Source organism: Pseudopodoces humilis, chromosome 5, assembly GCF_049639895.1.
Source record: "Pseudopodoces humilis isolate 2021_Gansu_Grassland_sample_001 chromosome 5, ASM4963989v1, whole genome shotgun sequence".
Taxonomy (NCBI): domain Eukaryota; kingdom Metazoa; phylum Chordata; class Aves; order Passeriformes; family Paridae; genus Pseudopodoces; species Pseudopodoces humilis.
The window spans coordinates 43,597,268-43,624,368 of record NC_142204.1 but is presented as its reverse complement, the minus strand read 5'-3'; the positions used below and the strand labels follow the sequence as shown (position 1 = coordinate 43,624,368).

The 27,101-nt window shown below is 40.4% G+C and overlaps 2 protein-coding genes across 3 annotated transcripts in view; one reads left to right on the top strand and one right to left on the bottom strand.

Annotated features, from left to right (window-relative positions):
* Positions 1 to 19,619, bottom strand: part of LOC148184338 (uncharacterized) — a 45,161-nt gene extending 25,542 nt beyond the window's left edge. Inside the window, exons 1-2 of the mRNA XM_088055702.1 lie at positions 19,312 to 19,619; positions 17,676 to 17,739 (exon numbers count right to left, since the gene is read on the bottom strand). Coding sequence (XP_087911828.1) covers positions 17,676 to 17,739; positions 19,312 to 19,619 — 372 coding nt within the window. The remainder of the gene's footprint in view (positions 1 to 17,675; positions 17,740 to 19,311) is intronic.
* Positions 19,620 to 20,193: 574 nt separating this feature from the next.
* The window catches only part of ARID2 (AT-rich interaction domain 2), a 94,517-nt gene continuing 87,609 nt past the window's right edge, over positions 20,194 to 27,101 (top strand). The window contains exons 1-3 of one of the 2 annotated variants that reach the window (XM_005519296.3): positions 20,194 to 21,117; positions 21,278 to 21,371; positions 22,494 to 22,591. In XM_005519296.3, coding sequence (XP_005519353.1) covers positions 21,026 to 21,117; positions 21,278 to 21,371; positions 22,494 to 22,591 — 284 coding nt within the window. In that variant the 5' untranslated portion in view covers positions 20,194 to 21,025. The other variant, XM_088055397.1, reaches the window with a different exon arrangement.

The following is a 27,101-nucleotide window of genomic DNA, read 5'->3' as shown; positions in this document are numbered from 1 at the left end:
AAAAAATATTCCTGAAAGTGCACAACTTCCTTTAACATGTGAACTAGGAACAAGGTAGAGATACATTTTTACTACTTGGCATCAGCTCTTGGAAGGTTCATAGGTACTGCAGAACTTCACCATCTACAGGGAGGCACTGGTAGTTACTTATATTTCTATGAACCTAAACTTTGCCACAAGGCAAGGAATCTTAGCTTTATTATCTTGAAAGCCCTTGAAATCTGCTACCTCACCTCTTAAGCCTAAATGAGATTCCCATTACAGGAAGCTCCTACCCTGCCTCACCTGCAGGCTGAAGCACAACCCCTTCATCAAGAGCTTGGAAAAAGGCAGTTGAAGACAAGAGCCCTTGGCACAGGCTGGGATATGCTACTTAGCATGCCCCAGTGGCACAGCAAGTAGGAAACTCCCTTGGAATGCAGCCATTCCCCACTAGCTTGCTTGGGCACCTTCCTGATTAGAGGTTTCTGTGAAATCCACTCCCACTTCTCCTCCCACACTGCAAAGGAAGCCTCTGAACCTTGAGCTGGGCTGTGACTTCCTCCAGGCAAAGGGCATCCAGAATTACGCAGTGTGATGCAGAGCAGAGGAACAACCTGTCTCCAGCATTTCAGCCACAGAGTAAATGTGGGTGGAAGCATTCCTATCATGACGTGCCTGTTGACACAACTCCAGAGGAAAGAGTTACCATCTCAGTAACCATCTCAGTTACCATCCCAATTTACTTGAGATGATTAAAAAAATAAAACCAGACAACCAAACAGGATATCAACTCCTTACATTCAATGCTTCTGCTAATTTATTCTCTAATCTTCATCTGCCTTCAAGAGCCACTCCACCTGTGCCAAAACATGGTGTTAGTGGTTGCTGTAAGGACCCACAACTGCTTGCCACTGCTTTGGGCCATCCACTCTTCTGTCATTTTCACCCACCTGCCAACAACATGCTAAGGAAAATGTGGGATTGGGCATTACACAAACAACCCAATTGAGATGAGGGACAGAGATAGAAAATAGCACAATGTTTGGAGAAAACAACACGGCTGAAAAGTTCAGGGTCACTTTCCACTTTCCTGTACATGTTGATTCATCTGACTTACCTTTCTTCTCTCTCCTTCATCTAAGGCATGTTTGCAGCTTCAGCCCAATCTTTTCAAGTTTCTCTCTGTTCCTGAGAAGGGGCATAGTAGTAGGAGGTCCATATTAAGAACATGAGGTTGTTCCTCTGTTCACATGCCAGTAAATAAATTCACTGACAGAACTTAACATGCATTATATAATGACATGCAGTCAGAATTCGTACCCAATATGAATTTGGTACAACACTTGGAAAATTGTTTAGAATCTGTCAGCCAACTTAAACTAAAAGTTCTGGAGCTATTTGAAAAGCAAGCTTGCTAAAATGTAAATATGGCTCTCATTAAAGCCATTTTTCAGTAAGAACACTGAAGGCACTTACTGCATTTAAATGCTGAATGCACCACTGACTCATGTATCGACCATGACCAGTTCATACACAGTAGAGTCCCCATACACAGCTGGCGTTACCAAGCTGGTAACTTACAGCTAACTCAGCAAGGCTGAATTGTTGTCCCAATTGCAAATGCAATGCAAACCACACTGCAAACTTCTTTTTAAGTGCTTCAATTCACTCTCAAACAAGTAAGGAGAAATACCAAGGGAATGTGAGGGTGGGATCCATCTCATCCACCTTGACATACCTACATCAATGAAGTTTAGAGAGTGATTCATCTGACTAAAAGTAGATGTCTGATTTAAAATGAGTTGACTCACTTTATGGATAATATTGACTGTTTTGACTAGATTCCCATTGACCATGACTTCAGGCCTATCAGCTGCCTCTACACACTCTAAAACAGGAGAGAAATTCAATGAGTTTGACTGAAGGCTAGGGATATTCCAGGACATCATCAAGTAAACTAACAGCTAATATAGACTGTCTTCCAGTTCTTATTTTAGAGGAAATATCAATGATTCTACAGAGACATCACCACAGCAGAAATTATACTGAGATAAAATAGATAGTCAATAAATAGGCATTAATTAAAAATCAGGTGAAAAATAGGGGTAGAAAGGAATGATTTATTTTTTAAATTAATACGTATAAAATTGTATTTTTTATGTTGTTTTATACTGTGCATATGCATACCAACCTTATACACACCATTCATGAATATTCACTAAGAACCAATAAAGTATTTTTATGTAATCAAAGTCCTGGCACATTAGGAAGATCACATGTTTGATATTTTTCAGATTATATTATATCATAGGCTTTAAACTATTGCTTATAAAAAGATTCCTATCTTGAAATTTCAAAGCTATTCAAATACAAATTTTCTTAACTACAGGGAAAAAGACTTATAAGTGACAACTTTTTTTTTATAGAACCATATTCTTGTGACCAGCCTGCAAGCGATGCTTTTAGTATATGCACTGAATATGGCACGGTTTTTGGATCATAGAACCTCTCCTAAAACAAAATTAAAGAGCCACATAATTTTTCTTACAGAGCATGTTATAATTTAATCTAAGGGTTGAAATCTGATAAATATTTTTCCTTTCCCATTTGGCAAATCTCGTTTCCCCTTCTCCATAATTCTAATAAAATACAAGCCAGCATGTTGATTTGTTAACATACCACTGAGAAAAGGAAGAAGGTCTATATTCTAACTGTTTTATCATAGAGCGAGAAAGGCATTATCAAACTCATGATGAAATGCTGTATTTAAGACAAAATACAAGAAACATTTTCAATTTACCAAAAGTTAAAAATAAGAAGGATTTTTTTTCTTAAATATAAGGATTACAATTATCCACTCACTTGTATTTGTCCTGTAACCTATACCTGTGGAAGTTGCTACAAAACTGTGAATGATTACACTAGAAGAAGAAAAAATCATCTATTCCATTAAAGTATGTGTCATGTTTATTAATTTTTAGTGGCACAAAAAGTTTTCTTATAAAATGTATAGAATTCGATCAGTCATGAAGAGATAATGACTTTTTTCCCAAGCACTATGTGTAGAATGTGCATACTTTTTAACAAAACACTAATGTATATTAGCTTTTCATTATATACAATTATTCTTGTAATGCATACCTACATTTACAGCCCTGCACAACAGAGTGTAGCAACATAACCTTCACATATATTTTTGCTAAAGCTGAAGTAAAGCAGAGTGTCTGAAAATGGAAACTAGCACACCAGTTAGAAGATAACTATCATCTAGCTCCAAAAAGGTGCCAAATGCAATCACGTACACTAGCTACAAGTATGCATTAACTCTTAGCAGATAGGAAACTCACAAAGGAAAACAACAATTTAAAGTCCTGAAAAGAGGGCCACTCCAAAACATCTGCCACTTCCTACAACTTCCAATCTGATCTTAGGACAACAGGAAAGAAAATGTACTTCAAAGCAATCCTGATCAATCATCCTCTTTCGCCTTTCATATTTTCAGGAGAGAAGCCTGCACTCCTTGAAAACACATCCATTCTTTTTTGACTATTAAGAATTAGATTCAAAAAGATATTCAGACCTAAGGGTTCTTCATTGTAACTTGCAGTTCTCAAATGAAAACTCAGCTGCCATCTTTCAGTGCTGAAATGCGTAGGTGCCTCATCTTTGGCACTAGAGCTCTCTGACAATAAGGGTTCAAGCAGGTCTGCAGTGGTAAATTATTGCCATTTACTGGTCTTTGCTCCTCTTCTCTGATGGACAGGTTGAATGTGATCCCTGGAGGTCTGCTAGTTCAATTTCTCATTCAAAGCATCTTCAACTAAAGCATCTTGCTCAGTTAGGTTTTGAATTTCTTTGAGGACTGAGATTCCACAATATTGACTGAAAGTCCATTCCAGCATTTGATTATATTAGCAGTGAAAATGTTTTTCCTTACAGGCAGAATTTCCTGTATTGCAGCCTGTATCCATTAGCTCTTCCCCTGTCACCATACATCTCCAAGAAGAGTTTGGATCTCTTTCCTATATTCACCCTGTCACACTCGGCTCATACACACATACTTCAGCCTGTGCAATCTTAGTGGCACTGCTCCATTCAAAACCATGCATCAGTCTCTTGTGCTGGGCACCAAAAACAGTACTCCAGAAGCAGTCTCACAAGAACCAGAGAGAGGGAACAATTATTTCCCTGCAGGTTACAGTGTGCTAAGACAATGTGGGATGAAGCTGACCTTGTTTGCCCTAACTGCCAACTTGTGCTCATTGTGTCCACCAGTACTATAGAACCCTTTCTACAAAGCTGCTCCTCAGTCAGTTCATCTCCAGCATGTGAAAGACTTCTCACCTGTCTTTGCTGAGCTTGGTGAGACTCTGGAAATGCGTTCCTCCAGCCTGTCTTGGTCCCTCTGATCAACAGCCTTGCCCTCTGGCATAGGAACTCCTTCCCTAAAGGTTGGTATTACCCATGAATCTGCTGATGGTGCAAGCTCTCCCATTAGATCTGATCATTAGCAGTGAAGACATCAAACTGCATTTACTCCAGAATCTGTCCCTGAGGAGGACTGCCACTAGCAACCAGCTGTGGGATGGACTTTGTACTACCAATCACAACATGTCTGGCCTGGAATTTCAACCGATTTTCCATCCACCTTATAATCTGCTTATCCAGTCCATATCTCAGTACTTTGACTGGTAGGATACTATCAATGACCTTGGGAAAAGCTCTGCTAAAGGTAAACAACATCCATTTCTCTTCCTGCATCCACACAATCAGTCCACCTCACAATGATCAATCAGTCAGGTTCATCTGGGGCAATCTGCCCATGGTAAATTCATGCTGTCTATTTTTAATCACCTTCTTGCCGTTCATGAGCTCAGAAATGGTTTCCAGGAGGAAAAATGTTTCAGAAGACTGAGGTTAGAGTTCTTAGCTTGTAGTTCCCTGGATCCTCTTTCTCAGCCTTCTTGAAGATGGGTATGACATTTGCCTCTTCTGTCCATCACGGACTTCTCCAGTCACCACAGCAAAGTTGATGGGCAGCACACTCACACTGCCATTGGCTAGATTTCATATTTGCAGCCTGGAATGTTCTGTTCATCCATACTGGCCTTGCACCACCTTTGCTTACCTTTCTTGACTTAGAAGGGAGCAGTTCTGTGTTTTGTGAAGGTTGTTCTTGAAGGTCAACTAGCTGTGCCAGGGAAACCGACTGCCTCTCATGTGATCCTGTCCAGCAGATTCCCAAACAAGTTGAAATTTGTCCTTTGGAAGCCAAAACTGGCAATTTATATTTTATCTCAGGATTTTAAACTATACAAACTCAGAGTTGCAGCCAAAGCTGCCTTCTACACTCTCAGACAGATTGTTCATGAGTAATAAATCCAGCAAGGGCATCTCCTCTAGTTACCTCACCAATCACCTATGTCAGGAAGTTGTCATTGAATTTTCTGTACTTAATCCATGCTTCAAGTGCTAACATGTTTGGAACCTGGTGTTCCATAGAACGAGGAGTTGCACTTTCACTGTTTTGACAGCAGAGATCTCACTTCACCTTCAAAAACTGAATATCCTTATCACCTGCCACAGAGAATCTTGGGTAGAAGGCTCCTTTAGCACAGATGTAGAGCTGAGGAATACTGCGGCTCTGATGCAAAGGGCTAGTAACATATCCCCAGGATACATGTCATAAGGAAGTTAGAAACGTGGTGCCAAGGCCTCTTGTGACAGGTGCTATCTTCATCACCTCTACTGAGGCTAGGAGTGGACAAGGAGACTAAGGGGACACTCTCAGGGTGTTGGTGCTAGCTCGCAGAGCAGCACTACTCATGCTGAGTCCTATCCACTCAGCAGTGTCCAAGGAACACACAGCACACTAAGACTCACCAATGCCAAAGCTGGCATGTTTGCAGTCGCTTCATGTAGGCTTTTACCAGGTGCAACAGTACTGGATATGAATCCCTGTTGCCATATTTCACTTGCTAATGATCTTCCTTTATGATTTCACGTGCCCAAGAAGTCTTGACATAGTGAAGATCAGAGCTGCTTCCTTGAGGGAAGATTCCTTACGAGAATGGCCGCATATTGATTCAGCAATGAAGAGTTTTGTCAGTTCACAACTCCTGCTATTTAATGTGGCCATGTAATTCTGAATTTAATGATGTCTTCATAACTCTACAAGTCTGTAATTCTGCTGATCAAACTCCTGAAGTCTTCTTGTTCTAAAATAATGATGAATTCAACATATATCAGAAATATGTGACCTTCTGAGCAGTTAAGGCTCCTGGTATGCACAGGAGATGACAAGATCCAGACCTTTTAAGCCATGCTGAATGAAAAGCTTACTTTGGAGAAAACTTGTGAAGGCACATCCACATCTTGAATGTCTAATAAACAGAAAACAACTCTCTCCCTTTCTGATACTCACTCACCTCAGCACTGTCCCCAAGAGAAACTTGTGTGGGGTGCTCCTTGAATCATATCCTACACAAAATGGAGAAAAGTCTCTGAGCTCGAGTAACAGGAAATTGTCAGTCCTGAAGGTAACAGAGTCTCTGCTAGGAAGCATTTACGCTCTTAAACCAAGTGCTTGCAGTTACCTCCATGCACAACTTTATACATTAAAAATCCCGTAATGAAGTTGGAGACTTCACAAATATGCAGTTAAGGTATGTTTTTAGATTATACAGGGAAGTTCTCTTGAAATAGGAAAACACTCTGTGTGAAAACTAAGTTTGGTGTCAGTTGAAGAGTCATGTTTAGTATCTCCATTTTTAAAAATTAGCTGTTTCTGATTTTTTCCTACCATTTAAAACAAGTAAAACTTTGAATAGCTATTTAGAAAAAAGATAAAAGGGATTTGAAGGATTTTAAATGAAATTAAAAACTTTAATGGATGTTAACTGCATGTGAAACATCAATGGCTACAGTTAAAAAATGTGATGCTGCCCTCCCAGTTCAGTCTTGGCAGCTCTGAAGCACCTGGCTCCTTTTATTTTAAATGAAATGTGGAGCTAGGGCCTGGTTTAGAAGAAGACTGAAGTAAAGCAAGAGAAAAATTCTATTGTAATAGCAAGTGCTTTATAACTTTATAAAGTGTTTCTCAGTTGCATGTGAAGCACAACAGCTGGGCTAGCTTGTATCCCAAATCGCCCATTCTATTTATGTTACATATTAATTTCTGCACCTTTAGGACTGGTTCTGAGAAGGAAGGGGGGAAAAGAAGAAGCCGCAGTTTGTGTTCAGAAACAGCACTCACTCCCCTGCATGCTACTCTGGACTGTGCTGTCTGCAGCACAGACAGCAAGACAGAGCTCTCCTTTTAGTTATTTAGCTAGCTGAGGCAGAGAAGTCCCCCAGACTGTTTCTTTTTTCCTTTTTTCTTGGATCTGTTCAAACCTGCTCTGGACTGAAAACCCAGAAAAACCCAAGGAGCCCACACCTGTGGCCCACCAGGGCCTGGGCCTCAGCACTTTTCAGCACTGGAGGGACTGGTAAGAGACCAAGCGAGCCAAGCTACACCCCACCAAAAGGATTTTACTGGATTTGCCATCTTCTCAAAAGGCAAAAAATTTTATTGTTTAATATTATTCAATTTCTGTTAAATAAACAATTTTTTCCACTTTTCTCCAAGGAAATCTTTTTCCCAAACCAACTGGGGGAGGGGCCACTTGAATTTGCTTTCTGGAGGGACCCATTTGGAGGTTTTCTCCCAAATTTGCCCTAAACCAGGACAAACATCCAGCAGGCGCTCTTTATGCTCAACTTCCCTCCATCTCCAAGGTCTGCAGATTCCAAATTTTAGGTCTTTGGATGAAATTCAAAGTCTAGGGGCAAACAGACTGAAAGCTGGCAACAGAAGGAAAATAAAACAGCCAAAAAGCCCTTCTAACTCATTTTTGTATCATCTGTGTCCATCCCACACGGACATGCTGCATATAAAGTGAAAGTTAGTTTTCTATTTCTGTTTCCCTAAAAACACCACAAGATGACAGTTGTACCCCACCTCCCCTGAAAAAGAAATAAGAGCACAGTTAACAATTCAGCCAGGTGCACTCCTTTCAAAATGCCTGTGACAACTGGGCTAACCAAACTAGAGGAAATATTTATCAAAAGAGCCACCACTTTATCATCCTTTTAAAGAGCAACAAGGAAGTGCTAGCAGCACCTAATTGCCTTCACATTTCTTCTACTCCCTCACCAGCGATAACAAGGGGGACAATGTTCTGTCCTGCTGTTGCTATCTGAATAGTGTGGATGCTGGAGCCTTTGAAGGAGGACTACAGGAAGGAGGAGTCCTATCTTTCTCTGATTCTTAGTTCTACATTCTCTTGCACTGATGCTGCCCTTCACACAGTGGTAGCAAGTTCATTTAAAAGACAATTTTTTGTCCTGCAAATTTTTAGCTGAATTAATCCTTATCAATGTTGCATACAGTGTGGGAAATGCTAATGCCAAGAAGGAAGGAAGAAGAGAACAAAGATGTATGATGTGTTTCGTTTTGGAGGCAGCACCTAGTTTAAGCTATTAAGAAATTGCTGAACAACTTGTTGTTACCTAACTACTAGGAGTGGTTCCAGAACTTGGAATCACTCAGTTTTGAGTATTTAGTGCATAACTGTAGAAAGCCACTCTGCTAGAGGACAAAGCTATCACTAACATTCAGAAGCTAGCTACTCAGACTACAAATGCTACAAATTCATGAGCTACTAGTTTGGCATTTCAACTACTGCATAGGTTGGCGACATCATTATCTAAATTATTAATCTGCAGGTTTTCAGCATCAGGGATTTATCCAAAATCTCAGTTGTTCCTGTAAGGAAACAGCACCATGAGAGACCCATGTTGTCAAGAGATGTGGATACTGTGCACACATATTTTCATGTCTCAAAGGTGATCCCATGAAACAACTGCCTCCTTAGTTACACTGCATTCTATATTTTGAGATGTGAGCTTTTATATCAAAACTTGTCCAATAAAAGAGTTAGGAGTTGTCTGTTAAGATTTTTTCCCCCAGAGGTTTGAGGGGCTCTAAAAGAACATGGAGTATTTGTTCCCAAATAATTTAATGTATGCAGTCTTAAGTTAATACATAATCTGGCACACAATTCAAGAGTTACTTCCTGTAGTAGCCAGTTTGTGGTAATGACATGTCATTTCTGTAGATTGTGTAAACTGCTGGGTCTGTTTTCATACTTCAATAAAATCTGTTTGCAGAGCTTGTACTTATCCTTTCATTACAATTAGGCAGAAGTTCAAACAACAAAACTTTATTGTTCATGTCTGTAAGTTAAATAACAACTGCAAAGTATAAAATGCTTTTAAACCAATATAACTATGTGCTAAACACTGCTAAGTTCTACTGAAATTACAGTGTACTTTCAGAAGTGACTGATGTGCAAAGGAGTAACACAAATGCTGTCTGCTTACAATTCTCCCATCTCCTCTCCAAACACCTTTATTTCTTGTCTCGGTGGTTCATCATGGAGTATATGAGAAAGAGTTTAGTATAAACTCTGGGATCAAACACTACAAATGTATATACATTCAAACTGTACTTTGTATCTTAGACTAAAAAATGTTAATAATCTATTTCTCTCTTCCACCTTTACAAAAATGCTGAAAACTCATTTTTTAGACATCAAGATATAAAGTACTTTAAAGCAGTAAACCCATACTAAAAGTAAATTGTCAACATTGCTGCAGGATATGAATTCAACAGGTGAGTTTCTTTGCAAGTATCTTTACTTACCATCTTTGAGTAGTGAATTGGCAGCAGTTTTGTCCAATTAATTTTGACATGAATGAAGGATGATAAAGCAACGTATTTAATCACTACTTAAATCCTAACTACCTTTAAACATCCAAAAGACATTACCCAGAATACTAGTGTACCAGTTTTAAGAGATGATCCAACATTTTCAAAGAAATGATGCTTAACTCCTGGACTCCAGTTCCAACAGATATACGTGTATATACAAACCCCTTTTAGGTAGCTGAGTTCAGGTCTTGGAAGTAATGCTGGGAGCTGTGACTTAAAGAGCTCCTGTTCTCTGGCTAATAGGTGGGGCACCAACACAAAGAACAGAGCACAAGTGAGGCTGGTACAGTGCTGCATTTGATAGTTTGTGCTCCAAACGTGCCACCCAAGATAGCTGGCCTGCAGTGGCCTCTCCTCCTGACACACCCAGGCTCCTGCACATGCCTCTTTACTACTTCCTTTCCAAATGCTAAACTTCCTATAACTTTATTTGCATTTACAAAGCTGTGGATGTTAGTATTTACAGCTACTCCATATTAAAGATCAGCAATCTTTACTAAGGCAATAACAACCCAATTAGGTGATCAGTAGCTTTGCTTTAGCCAATTTTAAAATTTGTTCCTAACATCCAGTGCACAGTACTCTGGTGTGGCAATGGACAAAACTCCATCAGACAGGACACCCACTTTCAAAACACCTAGAAAGCTGCAGTGTTTCAATGTGCATGACAGCTTTATAAAAGGCTGGTGGCTGCACAGCATATGTTTTGTGGTGGAGTTTTGTCATGTACTAAGGCAGGGGAAGATGTACTGAGCTACCTAAAAGGCCATATAAAATCCTGTCTGACAATTTTTCCTTCAAAAATTTGCTAACATCACATCCCCTCACTTTCCATGAAAAGATGAAGAACATTGAAGCTGCTTCAACAGTTTGTTTGAGAAATGCCTGCTTCTCTCCAGCCAGCACTGAACCAGTTGCAGGCATATAAGTCAGTTCTAATATAGCCAGCATATAAAAGTCTGACCTCTATACTTAGGAACCACAACTGGCCATTAAAAACAGCAAGAATAAACAAAAAGCAAGTTTTTCTTTCTGCCTCTTCCCCAGAACCAGAAGAGCACCAAAAAGCAGACCTTTGAAGACTCTTCATTACAACAGATGTTCAGTATATCATCCAAATACCCAGTTGAGTATTTAATAGAAAGCTTTTTTTACAGAACAGTACTATTGAATTCAAGCCAGAAACCTCTTTATTCTACAGTAACTGTGCTCATGAAGATCATATACTGGAATTGGAAACTTCCCTCTCCCAAACTATAGGTTTGGGGTGGGGATATTTGTTTGGTTTTTTGTGTTTTGTTTGTTTGGTTTTTTTTAAAAGTTTTTTTTGTGCTTCCCCTCCCCTCAAGAGGCATACGATGACAGACTAGCCCTTGGTGTTCTAATCACAAGACATGTCTCACACATTTTGTGACAATGAGATGTGGAGGAGATAAGGAGAAATAAAGCAAACAGCTGTGTAAAGCACTCCTATCTTTCTCAGACCTAACTGAAGCCCAGTAGCACTAAAGTGGGAACAAAAAAACTCTTCAACAATATAAATGCTATCCATTCATCAGTCAGTCCTTTCTTAAAACTTAAACAAATAAATAAAAATTAAAAAGACAGACAGTACTTCTGAGTCTAAGCCTTTGCTAGCAATGAAGTCACCAGAACCTCTTAAGCAGAGATTAGCAAACTAAGTAACCTTTTGGGAATTCTCCCACGCCATTCAGCTAGTTAATGAAACTGTTCCATTCTTTGACTGATGGTCCTTGCAGAGTTCTTCCTACCTGAAGCAGCAGCAGGGACATTCAGGCTGGGGCTCTGCTGTGTTCCGTGCTCCCTCTTCTGGCACCCAGGCCCCGCCAAAAGCCAGCAGCAGCCTCACAGGGAGGGAGGGATAGGGGATGTTGGGAGGCTACCGCAAATGCATCCTGTTGGGTACACACCACTGCTATTTCTGTCTTTATCAGGGATTTACAGAGCAGCGAGTTTCTTGTATCGAACTGGTGGCCTCTAACGAAGTGCGTCTCATTTTCTGAGTTCCAAATTCAAGCTGCTGGAAAATAAATGTAGAAATATCAAGGAGAATCTACCGTATGCAAACAGCCTTCTCAGCAGTTCAACTGCTCTGAGGAACAGAGCATTCCAGTAATGCTGCACCAGGAAAAGCCCTAATAATGCAGACAGGACCACAGCATGTACCCAAAAGTTCAAGAAAAAGCCTGTTGCTGAATTTAACACAACTCCAAAATTATAGCTATCACTCCTACAGCTGAACAACCCCTACCCTCAGATAACCTGTACATTATATTCAGTGAAAGTGTGTTTTGATTAAATGTAAACCAACCCAATTTAGCAGCCATTCTTTCATTGGATCCCTGTATGCCTTAGCTGTCTCAGCAACACAGTGATGATAACGCTACTAATTCAGAATTTTGGGAACTCATTAGTAAAAGCATTTAGATACTCTCCTAATGATTACTCCAGAAAAGCCTGCAGGGAAAGCAAAAAAAAAAAACCCTGCATTCAGATACACACTTAACATCATGCAGATATAGAGAAATAACTTTTCTGGTTTTTTAATTCAGTGAGAAGTTTCCCTCTCAAACTGAAGGTTCATGCATCAAAAAAGTGATCATATAATTAAGGATTCTTATGATACACATGCATGATGTCACGGATGGAAAACTTAAGCAATGAGCACTGAATTCTTCCACTTAATTTTCATATATGTTAAGGTTATCATGCAATTATACATAATTTTATGTTCAGACACAAACAGAAACTATTAGACTTTTATTTAATGTCAAGAACTCTCTGGCAGATAAAAAAATGAGTAAATTGAATGTCTATGTGTTTTCTTCTATAAATAAATAAATTTATCCTGAGATTAACTTGGCTGCAGTTATTTACCCAAATATTAAAAAAAAATTAAAAAACATCTTTGAAAACTTAATTAGCATATTTTGGCAAAATGAGATGATTCCTTAGAACAAAAATTAAATGACGTGGGGAAATTCACACTATCAAATACATACTATAATTTCTGTGTATTACTGCAAACATGACAAAACATCTGGCTTAAGGATACACAACTCCATTTTCATGACTTCTAAGCACAATTAATTCCAATGGAACACTATGGAGGCTCTGTAATAGCTTGGCAACCTCTCAAAGGAAAAACTGTGACATTATTTAATATTCCTAAAGCAAAGTGAAGAATGAGCCCAGACTTATTAAAATAGAGGTAACAGATGAAACACAATATTCTCAGGGCTTCATTCACAGATAGGCTTACTTCACTTTTATTGTCTTATAAATCTAACCAAACTTGTATCATTAAAGAAAAAAATAATCTATTTTGACTTTGTAAAGTATCACTTGAGTAACTAACTTTGTGAAGGATGAAACATGACATGAAAGAAGTTTCATTCTAAGAGACCACTCTGTAATTTCAGACAACTCCTGTTTATGCTGGGGAATTTACTACAAGCAGTCTGTAGTGCAGCATGTGACTCAAGCCACTGGGAAGTTCATGTTCAACAAACTGGAATAAAATACTCAGAACAATAAAGAAGTCTAATTTTTTGTTTTGTAGTAAAGTGTGAATAGTACTCAATATTCCCAAATCAGCAAAAGATAGAAACAAACTTCAGGGTAAATGCACCTAAGGAGATCTGTATCTAAAGTCACCTGTGACACTGCTTAAAAGCACACAGAGAGTGAATTGTCCCACTCAAAATTATCAGATTTTCCTCACTCCTTTGCTCAAGTCCCTATTTTCTCTCATCTCCCTTTTTTGTTCTTCAGCAGGACTGTTAGAATTTTCCCAGCTTCTCGACTCTTTTCTATTACATGCAAGGGAGTTTCATGGAGGGAAGAGACCTTTCCCCAGCGTGCTGTTTCCCCACTCCGAACACAAGCTAGATAAGGACAAGGCTAAGCAGACTGGCTTGCGTAACACGCTTGAACATGGCTACACCCCAAATACCCAGACTGCACTTTTGCCTCTTGGTAAAGGGTTAGGGGACTATGCTCACTCTTCTCTGAACGCTATTAAGTGCACCTCAGCCCAGAACCAGACACTTACCCTGCCCTGTGCATCAACTGATCTTAAACATAAAGACCCTGAGAGCCTCAGAAGCCCTAAAATCAAGAACTGATAGAAGATCTAGGAGCTTATATAGGCATGCCATTTCTGCATTTTCCTAAACAATTTTCACTGCTTACAAAGAGAGTTTGCAGCAAGATTCTAAGACAAGTCTCACATTAAGGTTTGAAATTCAGAAGTAGTAGCAGCTCAGCCTAATAAACATTTTTATATCTGAAAATTAATAGTCATAGATTCCCCTAAGAGCTTTAAATGGTATCCTGTTTCTGCAAGAAACAGGAACTGATACTCGACTACATTTGATAACCCTTTGTAGTAAACAACTCCAAAAACTATTTCTCATTAGCTTTTTTTTTCAATTATATTAGACACAACGGTAGTTAAAAACTTAAGTCCTATATTTTAAGTGTGATTTTCAAATTAGCTATCACATCAGCATTTGAACAATGCACTAAATTTGAGGGTATCTGTCTTCCAGTTACTCTAAAAATAAAAATACTTCCCTTTATCTGGGCAACAAAACGGCATTCAATGCAATGCACCTATCTATCAGCAGTCTGTAAGGCCAAATCCAGATTACACGTATCACCAACAGATACATTGAGAATCATAATTAAACAGCAACGAATTTTTTTCCTTTTAAAGTACATCTGTGGTATTCATGTGTTTTCACTGCTTTAAGTTCTTGGTTTGCTTGGACAATTTTAGTAGATTACTTAGTTTATATGTTATTTGGCAAATAGTTCTTTTGTTTACTATTTAAGTTTTCAGAAGTGTTCTTCTAGCACATATTATACTGAAATGCATAAATTGTCACATGTATTGTCTGTCCACATATTCACAGTTGCACTAATTACTTCCCTTTTCATTTATGCCCATATAAAAGTTAGGTAAGGCAACTGCTTACTCAGAGGAATTTCAACATAATTTTAGCTGCTGCTGACTGCCATTTGAATTGGTAAAAATACAAAGATGAGACAGTACTACGTGACAAGGAAATATTGCTGGTAAATCTGCAATACCGAGAACTCTCCTACTAGTATGATTTCACCACTTTTACTTATAACAAACGTCATGAAGTTAATAGGTTTGGTTTTGCTTTAGGTTAATTGGACCTTCCCCATCCAAGTATGATACCATAATTCTTAATTGACAAAAACCTTTTGCCAAATTTAATCTGATCATTTCTGTATTTCTGAGCATGGTTCCTTTTTAACATTCAGAAGAACTCTCTCAGTTTTGCATCTCAATCAAACTTTCACACATTCAACCAGAAACATGAATCACACTAGCTATTTCAGGGAACAGTGCACAGCTATAGTGGCAGGGGAAGTGTGCCATCCACCAGATCACACTGACACAGAGGTCATAATAAAGTAATGTGTGAGATTAAAGGTAAGTTTATTTACTAGAACCAAATACTTTTTTTTTTTAAGAAAAAACCTGCACCCATTTGCTGTCAGGAAATTAATGACTTCTGTGCTACAGACTGCTAGAACATCAAAACATTTTTTGCCATTGAGGCCCTAATCTGCATTACACTTATGATAACTTAAAGCACCATTTTTTTTCTGCCTGCAAGAAGATGATATGAATTTGACAATCTTTCTAAACTTACTGCTGAAGTACTGCCAACCCAGAGTGTTCACCTAAGTCAGGACCCACAAATTAGGATTTCAAAAGTATGGCAATTTTGAAATCAAGTGGGAATGCATTTATGTATTTATTTTTACTTCTCCTTCAGTTACAAAGCAGGAAAACCCTACGTGCATTTCATACCTCATTGCATAACTGAAAAACCATCAACTTTGAAGTACTTGTAAGTTAAGAGCTTAGATGACCATAAAATTCATTAATTGCAAGAAGTAGACCTTTGTGAAAAACAGCAAGTATTAAAAGATTACAGTAATAACAGATAACATTTTTAAAGTGCTTAATCAATTTACTTGGCTATTTTCAATAGTGTTTATGTAGCCAAAGTTTCCCTCTGTTTTATTTCTTGAGTAGTAATACCATAAAGTTGAAATGAGGAAGGTGCACATCCTGTTGGAAGATTTAGGAGAGCAAGTGTCATAAATTATTTAAATAAATAGCTTAAGAAGGCAGGTCTTTCCAATGTAAAAGTGTTTTGTTTTTTTTTTGTAAGATTATTTAACCCAAGCCTCCTGAGGTAGTTAAGTTACAGTAACTGTACTGAAAACTGTGAACAAGTGTGCAGAAGTAGCCTGTAATGCTGGACCTCCACTTTCCCACCTTTGCTATGCTGTTTAGCACTTAATTTCATGCATAAGACCTTTCACTTATGATTTAATGGTGTACCACTGAAGACTAGTCCCTTATGGTCTATACTAAGTAGCAGAATCTTTAAAAGCAACTAGCACACTAAAATGTAATAAAGAATTTTAATGTGTTATTCAGTAAGAAGGGGTAGAGCTTATTGAGTAAATGCCCCTTGTTGAAGTGTACATTTGCTACAGCAAATCAAGCAAATACTGAAGTCTTTAGCCCAGCATATGCAGTTACTCCAACACTTTAATGGTTTTTTGTTAAATATGGTTGAGCTTTGCCTTTCTGACCCTCTCATCTACCAGAAGTTCATCCTGTAATTCTTGTGCTTATTTTCACATTGCACCTCTATTATATGCTAACTGCAGTCTTAAGAGCGAATTTACTCTATTCTCTACTCCATCTAACAGGCTGCATTTTCAAAAACCATGTATATAGCACATGCACATACACACAAATACTTCTGTTTCTAAGGATTTGCAGTTTACTGTTTAATACATGTAGTATATTATTTAATACTAGTAGCATATAGCTAGTGATACTAGTTACACTCATCAGAACATAATGTTGCCACAATTCAAGAGCAGCACAAGCAAAAATGGAAATGAGTGAGAATATTTCACCCACCAGAAAGCAAATACATAGTCAGTGGCACATTAACAGCAACTGAGCAACTACAGCAACTGTGGCCTGCTCCCTGTAAAGCAGCAATATTGCAGATAGGTAATAAGTGGAAAATTAAATATTAAAGATTAAAAAAATTAAAAAAAAAAAAAGAAACTGTAACACAGGATACCACTGCTAGAACAGTATTCACTTAACATAGCTATACTTAAAAAACCCCAACCAACAGAGAGGGAAAAAATCCCTGCAAGCAGCACTGAATACTGACAATTCAGGTATGGACCTATCCTGTCTGTCTGCAAGAATTCTGTAACATTTAGACACTGAAATTCACTGTATACAGTAACACTCACAAACAGCAGAGGTTTTATTTTACATATAAACTCAAATTGCATTGACAAATACTATACAGAGATCAATAAAAGGACCTTTCTCTAAATAGCAAGATTTTTTCCCTTTTCCCTACTTTTGATCTTTGACTCTTTAGTATGCAGATATTTTATAATTCCTTAATATCAAGGTAATTTTGGTACATTTAAAAATTGTAACTTCCACCAGAAATAGGTAATTTCCTTTATTTAATACCATTAAAAAGCATGCATATTAAGACAAATAGATCAGAAAAAAAAAATCTTAATGCACAAGCCCCTTCTCTACCTTTAAAAATGGAGGAACTCCGTTTACAAACATAAACAAACCCGGTGGTGTCATACTAGAATCAGCTTCACAACCTTATCGTAAGGGATCTCCACCTGCTTCAGCTATAAGCCGAATAACCAAGCTATAAGAACCAAGACATCGTTAATGTAAAATAGTAATTATTACCAAGCTGGCATCGCAAGATCAGAGTCCAATACAGACATTTTGTACCTTGGTGCTGGATAATGTTACTTGAAGCATCAGCCTAATAGCCGGTTTATTCATAAGGCACGCACTAAAATGAAACAAACAGTAATTAAGTGCTGTCAGTGACCTAGTTAGCTACACAAGGAGCTCGATCGTCCTGTCATTCATTACAGGTTCGCCGGAGTCCGACAGGAACGGTCCCGTCCGCCCGGGCAGCGCGGGAGCGGGGGCAGCGCCCCCCGTGCGGGCAGCCCCGGGCTCCGAGCCGCCGTCGCCAGCCGCTCCTGCAGCCCCCGAGTCTCCGCAGCCCCCGGGTCCCCGGGAGCTACGCCCCAGCGAGGGCAGCGCCAAGGCCGCCTGCCTTGGCCTTAGCCTTCCCCTCCCCCGCGCCGCAGCTCCGGCAGCTCCGCGCTGGGATAACGCAGCCTCTGACTCGCTCACTGCTCGCGTCGCCCTTCACCTCCCTCTCCTCCCTCCCCCCAACGCGCGCGCTCGAGTCTCCTCTCGGCGGCGGGAGGGCGGTGAAATCCTCCGCTCTCCTCCCTCCGCGCTCCGTAACGCGAACGAGCCGCCGCCTTCTGTTCCTCAGCCTCGGCCAAGTCGGCGTTTGTTGACAGGCTCTGCCGGGCACAAAATGGGGCTGCCGCTTCCATGGGCGCCGCCATTTTGTGAGGAGCCGCCGCGCTTCCTTGCAGCAGCCGCAGCCTCAGTCACAGCGGCCGCGGCAGCTCAGGCGCGCCGGAGCGGCGGCCGGGGTCTGTGTAATGGTTGAATAAAGTGACCCCGTCTAGGGAATCCCCGGCTGACAGTTACGTAAGGGACCGTGCGCAATTGCTGTGCTTAGCATGGAAACCCACCTAGCCCTGCTACGCAACTTGCCTGTCCTCCCCTCTGCCTCCCGCTCCCCTTACACAGCGCCCGGGCGAGCGGTGACTCACCTCTGCCGACCGCCCCTCGCGGAAGGGAGACCCCCTGCTTTTAAGGAATATTTAAGGCATGATTAAAAACCACCGCCCTCCCTTGAAGGGAAGTTTCACTGTGTGTCTAAAAGAGGGCTTTAGCCCCCCAGACGCTTGTTTTAAATCTGATTTGTATTATCCTGGCTTTGGCAGTCTTATGCATATTGTAGGTGAAATAGCAGAAGCTCAGAGTGTCAGAGACAGGAGCTGAAGGTCTAATTTTAAGGGGGGGGGGGGAAGGGAAGGCTCTTAATGCTATAGTGAATAAGACATTATGCATTTCATACTCTGAAATCCACACACTACCAACTTTCAGTACAGACTATTAATTTGAAACTCATGTATATCCGTCCTTCCCCCCAAATCATGAACCCAGGGCAAATCTTACCAAGCATTATTCTGTCTCTATATTCAAACTGAAACAGCATGCAAACCAAAAGGAAAAAAAAAATCCTAGGGAAAAAAATAGTTTTCTTAAGTTAGTACATGGAGTAGAAAGGAATTGCAGATTTCCTTCTTTAAGTGCTCACTGGAGGCCATCATGTGCCATTGATTCTAAAACACTGCTCCTTACTGACTTTATTGAGTTCTGCTTTAAAAACCCCCAACCCCGTAGGCCCGATCTAGCTTTGGATTGCAATGTACGGGTTGTGAGGGGCAAATATTCCTTCAGAGTCTCTTAAACTGGAGCAAGCACTCACCTGCTGCTGTTTGCATGCCAAGGAAGGACAAATGCCCACCTGGGCACCGCCTGCTTTACCCGAGGAGCAAAGATTTGATGGAAGGCACGCTTCACCCCAGGGGCCCTTTCTTGCTCTCGTTTAGCCCAAGTCGACCAAGCTGCACCATGGTCGGCGTGCAGGTCTTCTCCTGGTTTCCCATGTGGAAACACGTCAGGAGGTGAGTGTTTACAAACACTGCGCACACCACAGGCAGAGGGGAAGCGGCTTGCTGTGCCACTGGGGGCTGCTGCCCATCCAGGGTGAGGGCCAAGACCTTCCTCCTCCATTAATTTTGTACTGCATGTTCCATTTGTCAATGTACAGAAAGATATGAGCGGCTTAGATTGTATACAGCAGTCTTGAGGCACTTAAATTACAGGCCGTAGTATCTCAAGAGAAAGAAAGAATAAAAATATTCATGGAGTGACTCTGAGCCTAGGCTCCTGCTGACAAACCTCTCCAGGGCACCTCCTACTCAGAAGAGCACTCGGCACTCTCCTTTGGGGAGTTTTAAAGCTTTCATGCCTCGAAATGAGGGGTTCCTGCTGCCCCCCCCCCGCCCCCGCCATGCCATCCGGGGCGACTTCCTGCCCTTGGAAACACCTCGGCCCGGGGGACTCGGAAAGTTTTCCGAAAGTCCACATCCCACCAGTGCCCCCTTCGGTTGTTGTTTTCTCTCCCCTTGAACTCAGGGCGTTGGGTTTAGTCCAATTAAAAAATTCGTCCCCGCTTTCCAAATCCACCTTTCCCGCCCCCCCCCCCCCCCCATTCCCCCCCCCCCCCCGCCGGCAGCCAGCGGAGAGAGGCCGGTCGGCGCGAGCCTGGCACGGGAGGGCCCTGCACCGGCCCCGCGCCCCGGAACAGCCGGTAGTAGCCGTTTTTTTCCTCCCTCTTCTCCCTCTCCCTCGCCTCTTTCCGCCCGGCTTTGTGTGAAGTTTGCGGCACATTGCAGATGAGCCCTTAGCGGCGAGAGGAGCCTATTGTTCCCCGCCAGGAACTGCTTGCTGGGGCTGTGCTGGCTTTTGCCTTTGGAGCTGCCTCTTGCAGTACCGGAACCGGCCTCCGGGGCCCGCTGTGTCGCGCTTTCGTCCAGGCAGAAGCACGGCGGCCTCAGATCTTTTTGTCTGAGCGAGAAGAGAAGTGAATCCCGCTGCCGCCGCCACCGCCGCCGCCGCCGTAGCTCTACAGTGTGTGTGTGTAAGGGAGCGAGCGAGGGAGCGAGCGAGCGAGGGAGGGAGATCGCATGGAGCCGCGGCTGTAACACACACACACTGTCAATACCTCACTCCGGCTCCCCCCCCGCCCCACCACAACAGTAACCCAATTCATTGTGTGATCCAGCAGCACCATGTTGAGTCTCATGTGCAGGCTGGATCGGCTGGGTTTGTGGTGCTGAGAGAGGCAGCAGCCGCGGGAGGAGGAATTACTGAGAGGTGCCCCTCTCCCTCCCTGCCTCTTCGCCCGTGTGTTGTGTGGAGACAGGACTCGCAATTACCACACTCTCGGGGCTCCCTTATTCCTTTTAAACTTTTTTTTAAACAAGCCCCTCTCCATGGCTGATCCCCGGCCGAGCACGGGCACCTGGGTCTCTTAAAGACAAGGAGGAGCCGGGGATTGTTGTTGTTGTTGTCGGCCGTTTTTTTTTTTTTTTTAATTGGATTTTTTTTTTACGAGAACCTTTTTTATTACAAAAATGGCAAATTCGACGGGTAAAAACCACGCAGACCAGCGGAGAAAGGGACTCGCTTTCCTGGACGAGCTGCGGCAGTTTCACCACAGCAGAGGGTGAGGAAAATGGGGAGATGGAACGGGAGGGGGGGAGGCTTTTAAATCGACCAGATCCAACTTCCAGCCCCTTCCCTGAAGGACACGGCAGCCCCAGCGAGGGGAGAAAAGGGGGCAGAGCTGACAAGTTGTGGTGTTTTGTGTGTATCTCCTTTGGCAGGTCTCCTTTTAAGAAGATCCCCGTGGTGGGTGGGAAGGAGCTGGATCTTCACGCTCTCTATACCAGAGTCACCACTTTAGGCGGATTTGGGAAGGTGAGTGGAAGTTTTAATTTGGGTTTCCCTCCTACTAACCTCTTCCCAAAAGTCTCCTCTGACCCCCGGGGGTGGCGGGGGGAGCTGGGGTGGCCGGGAACCGTCCTATTTAAAGCCGGTTAGAGAAGGTGGGGGGTGGAAGGAGGAAGCGAACAGATAGGCAGGTTGGTGGCTCGGCCTTGTCGGCAGAGCGATGAAGGGGGACCCGGGGGTACGGCGCGCACCCCACTCCTGCCTCCTCCGCCTCTGCCGGACCCCCTCGCCCATGCCCCCCTCCCGCGGGAAGGCGAGGGGGGGAGCAGGGAGCTGCTGGGCGGCGAGAGCAGGCTTCTTTCGGCTGTGGTGGCAGCTCTGTGCGTGTCTCTCTTGCAGAGGGAGAGACAGAGGAGAGAGTCTGAGTGCAGTTTTAGTGCAACTCAAAATTAGCGGGCATGTTTAACATCGATAATCGGCACGGAGCATGGGCTAGGGAACGATCCTCGCAGCCGGGGGGGGCCGGGCGCTGCCCTCCGAGCCCTTCCCGGGGAAAAATAACAAAAGGGGCACCCAAGACGGTGTGTAATCAAATAGCCATCTTTAGGCTTCAAGGCTGGGGACAGAAATGTAGGCCTCAAAAGAAAGGCCTCTCTGTGTCTGTGGATCTGTGTTGGGGGGACCCCCCGGGCCGGCGCCCCCGCGCCCCGCAGCCCAGGGGGCGCCCCCCGCCAGCACTTCCCTGCATTATTTTAAACTTCTTTGGGTTTTTAACGGGCCGCGTTAGGATTTAAAAGGGGGCGACAGAGGGACTCCCGATTGGTTATTGTCCAGGCAGTAAAAACAAAAACAAACAAACCCCAAAACAATACCACCACTCCCGGCCGTTCCCCCCGAAAAAAATAATGTGTATATTACAAAATAAATGCAGTAAAAGACCCCTGAGAAGCGGAATTATTCCCGAAAGGAGAATACTACCGACTGTCAGTAAAATATATAGTCCTAAATCACATATACATTCATGTTTGTTTCTTTTTATATATTTATCTATTTGCTTCATGGCAGCCTGTGTTTTTTTTGTGATGTTCGCTGTCAGCAACATGTTTACGTGTACGTTGTGTATCTCGGCTTGTGTGTTGTTTCTGACAGGTATCAGAGAAGAATCAGTGGGGAGAAATTGTAGAAGAGTTTAACTTTCCCAGAAGTTGTTCTAACGCTGCCTTCGCTTTAAAACAGTATTACTTGCGGTGAGTGCTATCAAGCTGTTGCACTAGTATTTTTGTGTGCGGGGTTATATTTAGTTTTCAGTGTGTGCAATAATAAAAATATCCCCACTCTTTTAAAATGCTATAAAATAAAGCAGAAAAAAAAACTTGTAATTCCTTTTTCGTCTGGTACAGTGATCAGTTAAAGGTGATTCTGTTTTATAGTTATTTTTATTTTACATCTGCAAGCCTTAAACTTTGAAGGGATCCCAAGTACACAAACAGTATATGTCAGAGGCCATTTTTTTTGATTGTTTTAGAATGACGGTACTGAAGGACTGTTACTAAGAGATCATGTTATTGTAGTTATAGAAACTTAGGTTAATATTTGAAGCACTGAAATGTGTTGATATATGTAAATTTGTTTACTGTTTAGTGGGGTCAGATGTGGAATAAAAATGCATCTGCAGGAAGGTAGACTATTTTGCACAAATTATATTGTTATCAATTACTAGCAGCATATATTATTATTTTCTATTTTAGAGTACAAAGAGCTAAATAATCTTTTTATTACTTGAAAAATAATAAATTTCTGCAGGTTTTAAAAATAAGATTGCATTCCTTGGAAATTATACAGATTTTTTTTTTGTGATGCAGGTTATTTTTCATTGTAGCATGGAGTTCATATTAAATATTTTAAATTACTATGTAAGGTACTATTAATTTACTAGATTGCTTCTTAAAAATAAATTTTTATTAAGTCTGGGTGATTCTCTGTGGAAAAGATTTTTAAATGATTGTGTACATAGTTGTTTTGGATGCTGTATATATGGATACTTACATCTCATTTAGAATGAAGTTATGTGTATGTTGGTTAAGGAATGTAATTTTCTGTTTCTGAATTATAAATATGATATTTTTCATTGCAGTTAATGATAACATAGATGTGCAGTATGTACAAATTAAGTATGGGCTTTTGGATTTCTGTTTTGGTGGGCTGAGTACACACAAGCTTTATCTGTCTCTAGTTTGGCCTTCTGAATTAGGAAATGCAGTAATTGTACAGGTGCACTTTCTATTGGTTGTCCTAGATTGACTTCCAGCTTGAAGCTGTAGAGTTCATAGCACAGTGGAGTAGTTATTGAGTTACAGTGATGTCTGGAAAACCTTAGTCAGATATTTGTAGTTACTGAAATTTTGGTGGTTTTTTTTGGTGGTGGCATATGATTATTTAGGATCCACGTTAAGAAAAGAAGCTACCATTGTTAATAGCTTTGGTAGAGTTTATGATTGTTGGTGGCAGGCCTAGAAATTAAGTCGGAAGCTTGCTTTAGGATATCCTCTCCTTTTTTTTTTTTTTTTTCCCTTCTCTCCTACATAGTATTGAGACAGTGTTGCTAAAGATTTGTCACATCACAGAAGGCAGTTTTTGCTTCTTGAGTTTTTCTGTTGGACCATGTAATTTGTTAGTTGACTAGATTTTACATATAATTTGCAAATTTATTTTTTTTTACCCTTTTACTTCTATTTCCATATTTTGTAAGTGTTTGAATGGGCTAACTTTTTGCAGTAGAAGATTGTATGTAATTTCTGTTTTCATGTGTATTTTGAGAGGCATTATATGCTGTGACAGTTAACACAATTAATGTTAATTTAACCTTCTAATGACTATTAATTTTTAATAAGGTATTACTTTTTAAATTAGAATCAGACATACAAAAATGTCATTTTTGTTATTGGCATACTGATATTGAGATTATTTAAAATATAGTTGTTGAATACATATATAACTAATTACATACAAATAATTTTGAGGGTTTTTGTTTATTTGGAAATCAGGAAAAAAGTTGATAGACGGTTGAGATGAAGAATCTTTAAAAATGTCTTTATCATAATCTCTGTGACTAAGCCATTCTGAAATAAACTATCAAGGTGTTTGGTTTTGGGGTGGACTGATTTTTAGTGATCATTTTGGTTTTAGTTTGGTTTTGTTTCTTCTGAATTGCTGCTTTACTCACTGTTGCTTCTCACATAATCTAAGTTGGATGCGGATTGTTTCCCAGCTGAGTTCACCTTCTTCCATGTGCACTAATAAGACTGTATGTACACATCTCTATTAGGTTAACATTTGTTTAGCTTTAACCTAGAAGGTGTTAGGGGGACAGTGTTTGGTTCTAGGGGAAGAAAAAATGCTCTAATGATAAATTTGTTAAAAGGGTCTAGTTTACCTGTGTTGAAGAACATAATCTGAGGTTTTTTACAACCTAGATTTGAATGAACTACTGAGCAATTACCCTTGGAAAACAAAAAATTTGTCTTGTGACCCTCAAGTACGGTAATGACTTTCCAAGCAAAGCCAGGCAAATTAAGGCCTACCAACTTTTATTTCAATTTTTAACTAACAGTATGTCACATGTACTGTAAAGTGCATGGCAGATAGAGACCCTATTGAATTCAGAAGGATTCAGTGGTGTGCACCTACATGAATATGTTTGCAGATTTGGATTTGGGATGGTTTGTGATGAAAGTTGCTTCTTTCTGTGGAACATCTGGCATAGTGTGTTGACTGACATAAGATGTCAAGCTACATGGACCACTTGCTCATTTTGCTGTGTTGCCACTAACAATGCTGTTATTTTTACTTAAAGTTACTGTGTAAACAAATTAGAAAACTGATTCATTTTTGTGATGTCAGTAGTCTGATCAAACTGAATGTTTTGCAAAACAGTCATTGGGTTATGGTCTTTCTTGAGGCAGTTCTTCAGGTGTGTATTTTTGGTTAAATATCTTTTTCATTTGACTGTCCTGGAATTTTGCTGTATGTCTTTGGGTATCTGTGTTAAGCTTAAAGAGGTGCATTGTTTAAACTTGCAATACAATTCTGATAGATTTTATGGTAGGTGATAGTTGAATATATGATAACCTATCTGCCCCTTCTCCCTTGCACCGCCCTCCCTTTTCTCTCACTGGAAAAAGTAATGTATAATGGGGAAAGTCTGAACCATTCAAACTTAGTGCCTCTGTTGCTTTGAGCTGTCTGACAGGTGAAGTAATTTATGCACTGTGGTTCTTAGTGAGCAGTCAAAAGCCACAGGGCCGATAACCATTGATAGACTGTACTTGTTAATGTAGTTCTGTAAGACTTTACAGCAAAAGAGAGTGTAATTCCCTTGGATGTAGTGCAAATTGGATGTTTCATTTCAATTGAGGTGAATTAGTAAAGCATTTTCTAAATGCTTCTCGAAAAATTACTTTATAATGTTAATAAAAATATTTTAGTATGGATTAATACATGCAGCATTGTGGATGCACATTTATCTCTTTGTTGGTAAACACCTGGTAGGTAAAAAGAAAGCTAATATGGAATATGGCTTGGTTTTTATCTTATTGGTTGATTACATTACAGTCCTACATATAATTGGGCTGATGTGAACTCATGTGTTGGTATAGGGTTCTGTTGGTTTTCATGTGAGTGCAAGTGATACATTTATTTCTGTTGTGGATCTTCATCTATTTTGGGGAAATGAGAGATCTTGTAAGTTTAAATGTGTGAATAAAATATGCCTAGCTGAACTGAAAATCAGTTTGCTTTGCAAAGTTATTTATCTACATTAAGATAAATGATATGAAAGAACTAATTGTAAGATAAAGCAAGTTTGTCATAGTTCTGCGGAGAATTCCTGAAAGGTGGACAGCACATGCATATTGTAAGCTTTTGGCAAAGGCAGTAGTAATTAGCTAATAATAATTTAAGGTGAATAAAAAATTGCTGTTGTAAATAATGGGGAAGAAAGGGGAAGTCAAATAGAGATGAAAGTGGTCAGTTCATAAATGAGAAGTTGCATGAAGTTATTATTAAGACAAGCCATTATGCTGAATTTCCTGAAATTCCATATATAGTAGGATGAAAAACAGTGAGCAGTTAAAAATCAGAACCATATGAAGTAGTTATAGATGACAAATAGAGGGGGTTCTTGAAAGATCTGAAGATACTTATAAGTCATTTGATCTTCAAGATGCCTCTAAGAAATTAAACAATAGTACTGATTTCTTTTAAAAATAAAGGGTGAAAGAAAAAAAAAAAAGCATGAGCTTAAGAACTAGAATAAAAGGATTCTGTTCTTAGTAATATAATGGCAAAAATATCAGGGAAACAATAATAAGAAGCCTGGAATTTTTTAAGCAAAAATTACTTTAAGAGGTGTTTTTTGTTATTCTTGCTTCATGTTTAAAATTAGGATCTGATACTGCAACAGCATCTGCACACAGTTCAGTGAGTATGGAGAAGTACAGGATTGGCTTGTTTGCCAGATCTGATTGCAGATTCAAGGCCCCAGTAAATGAGAAGAAAGTTACAGCTATAGTAAAATTTTACATATTTCCTGAAATTCAAATACATCTCAAAATCTCTTGTTAAGAAATCATATATGTATATGGATAGTCATCTTAATGAAAAATTGGATGAAAGACCAAAAACAAAAATAGAATGAAGTAGAAAGAATAGATGTGGTGAGTCACAGCAGTTTTAGGTGCTAAAAGAGTATCATCAGTG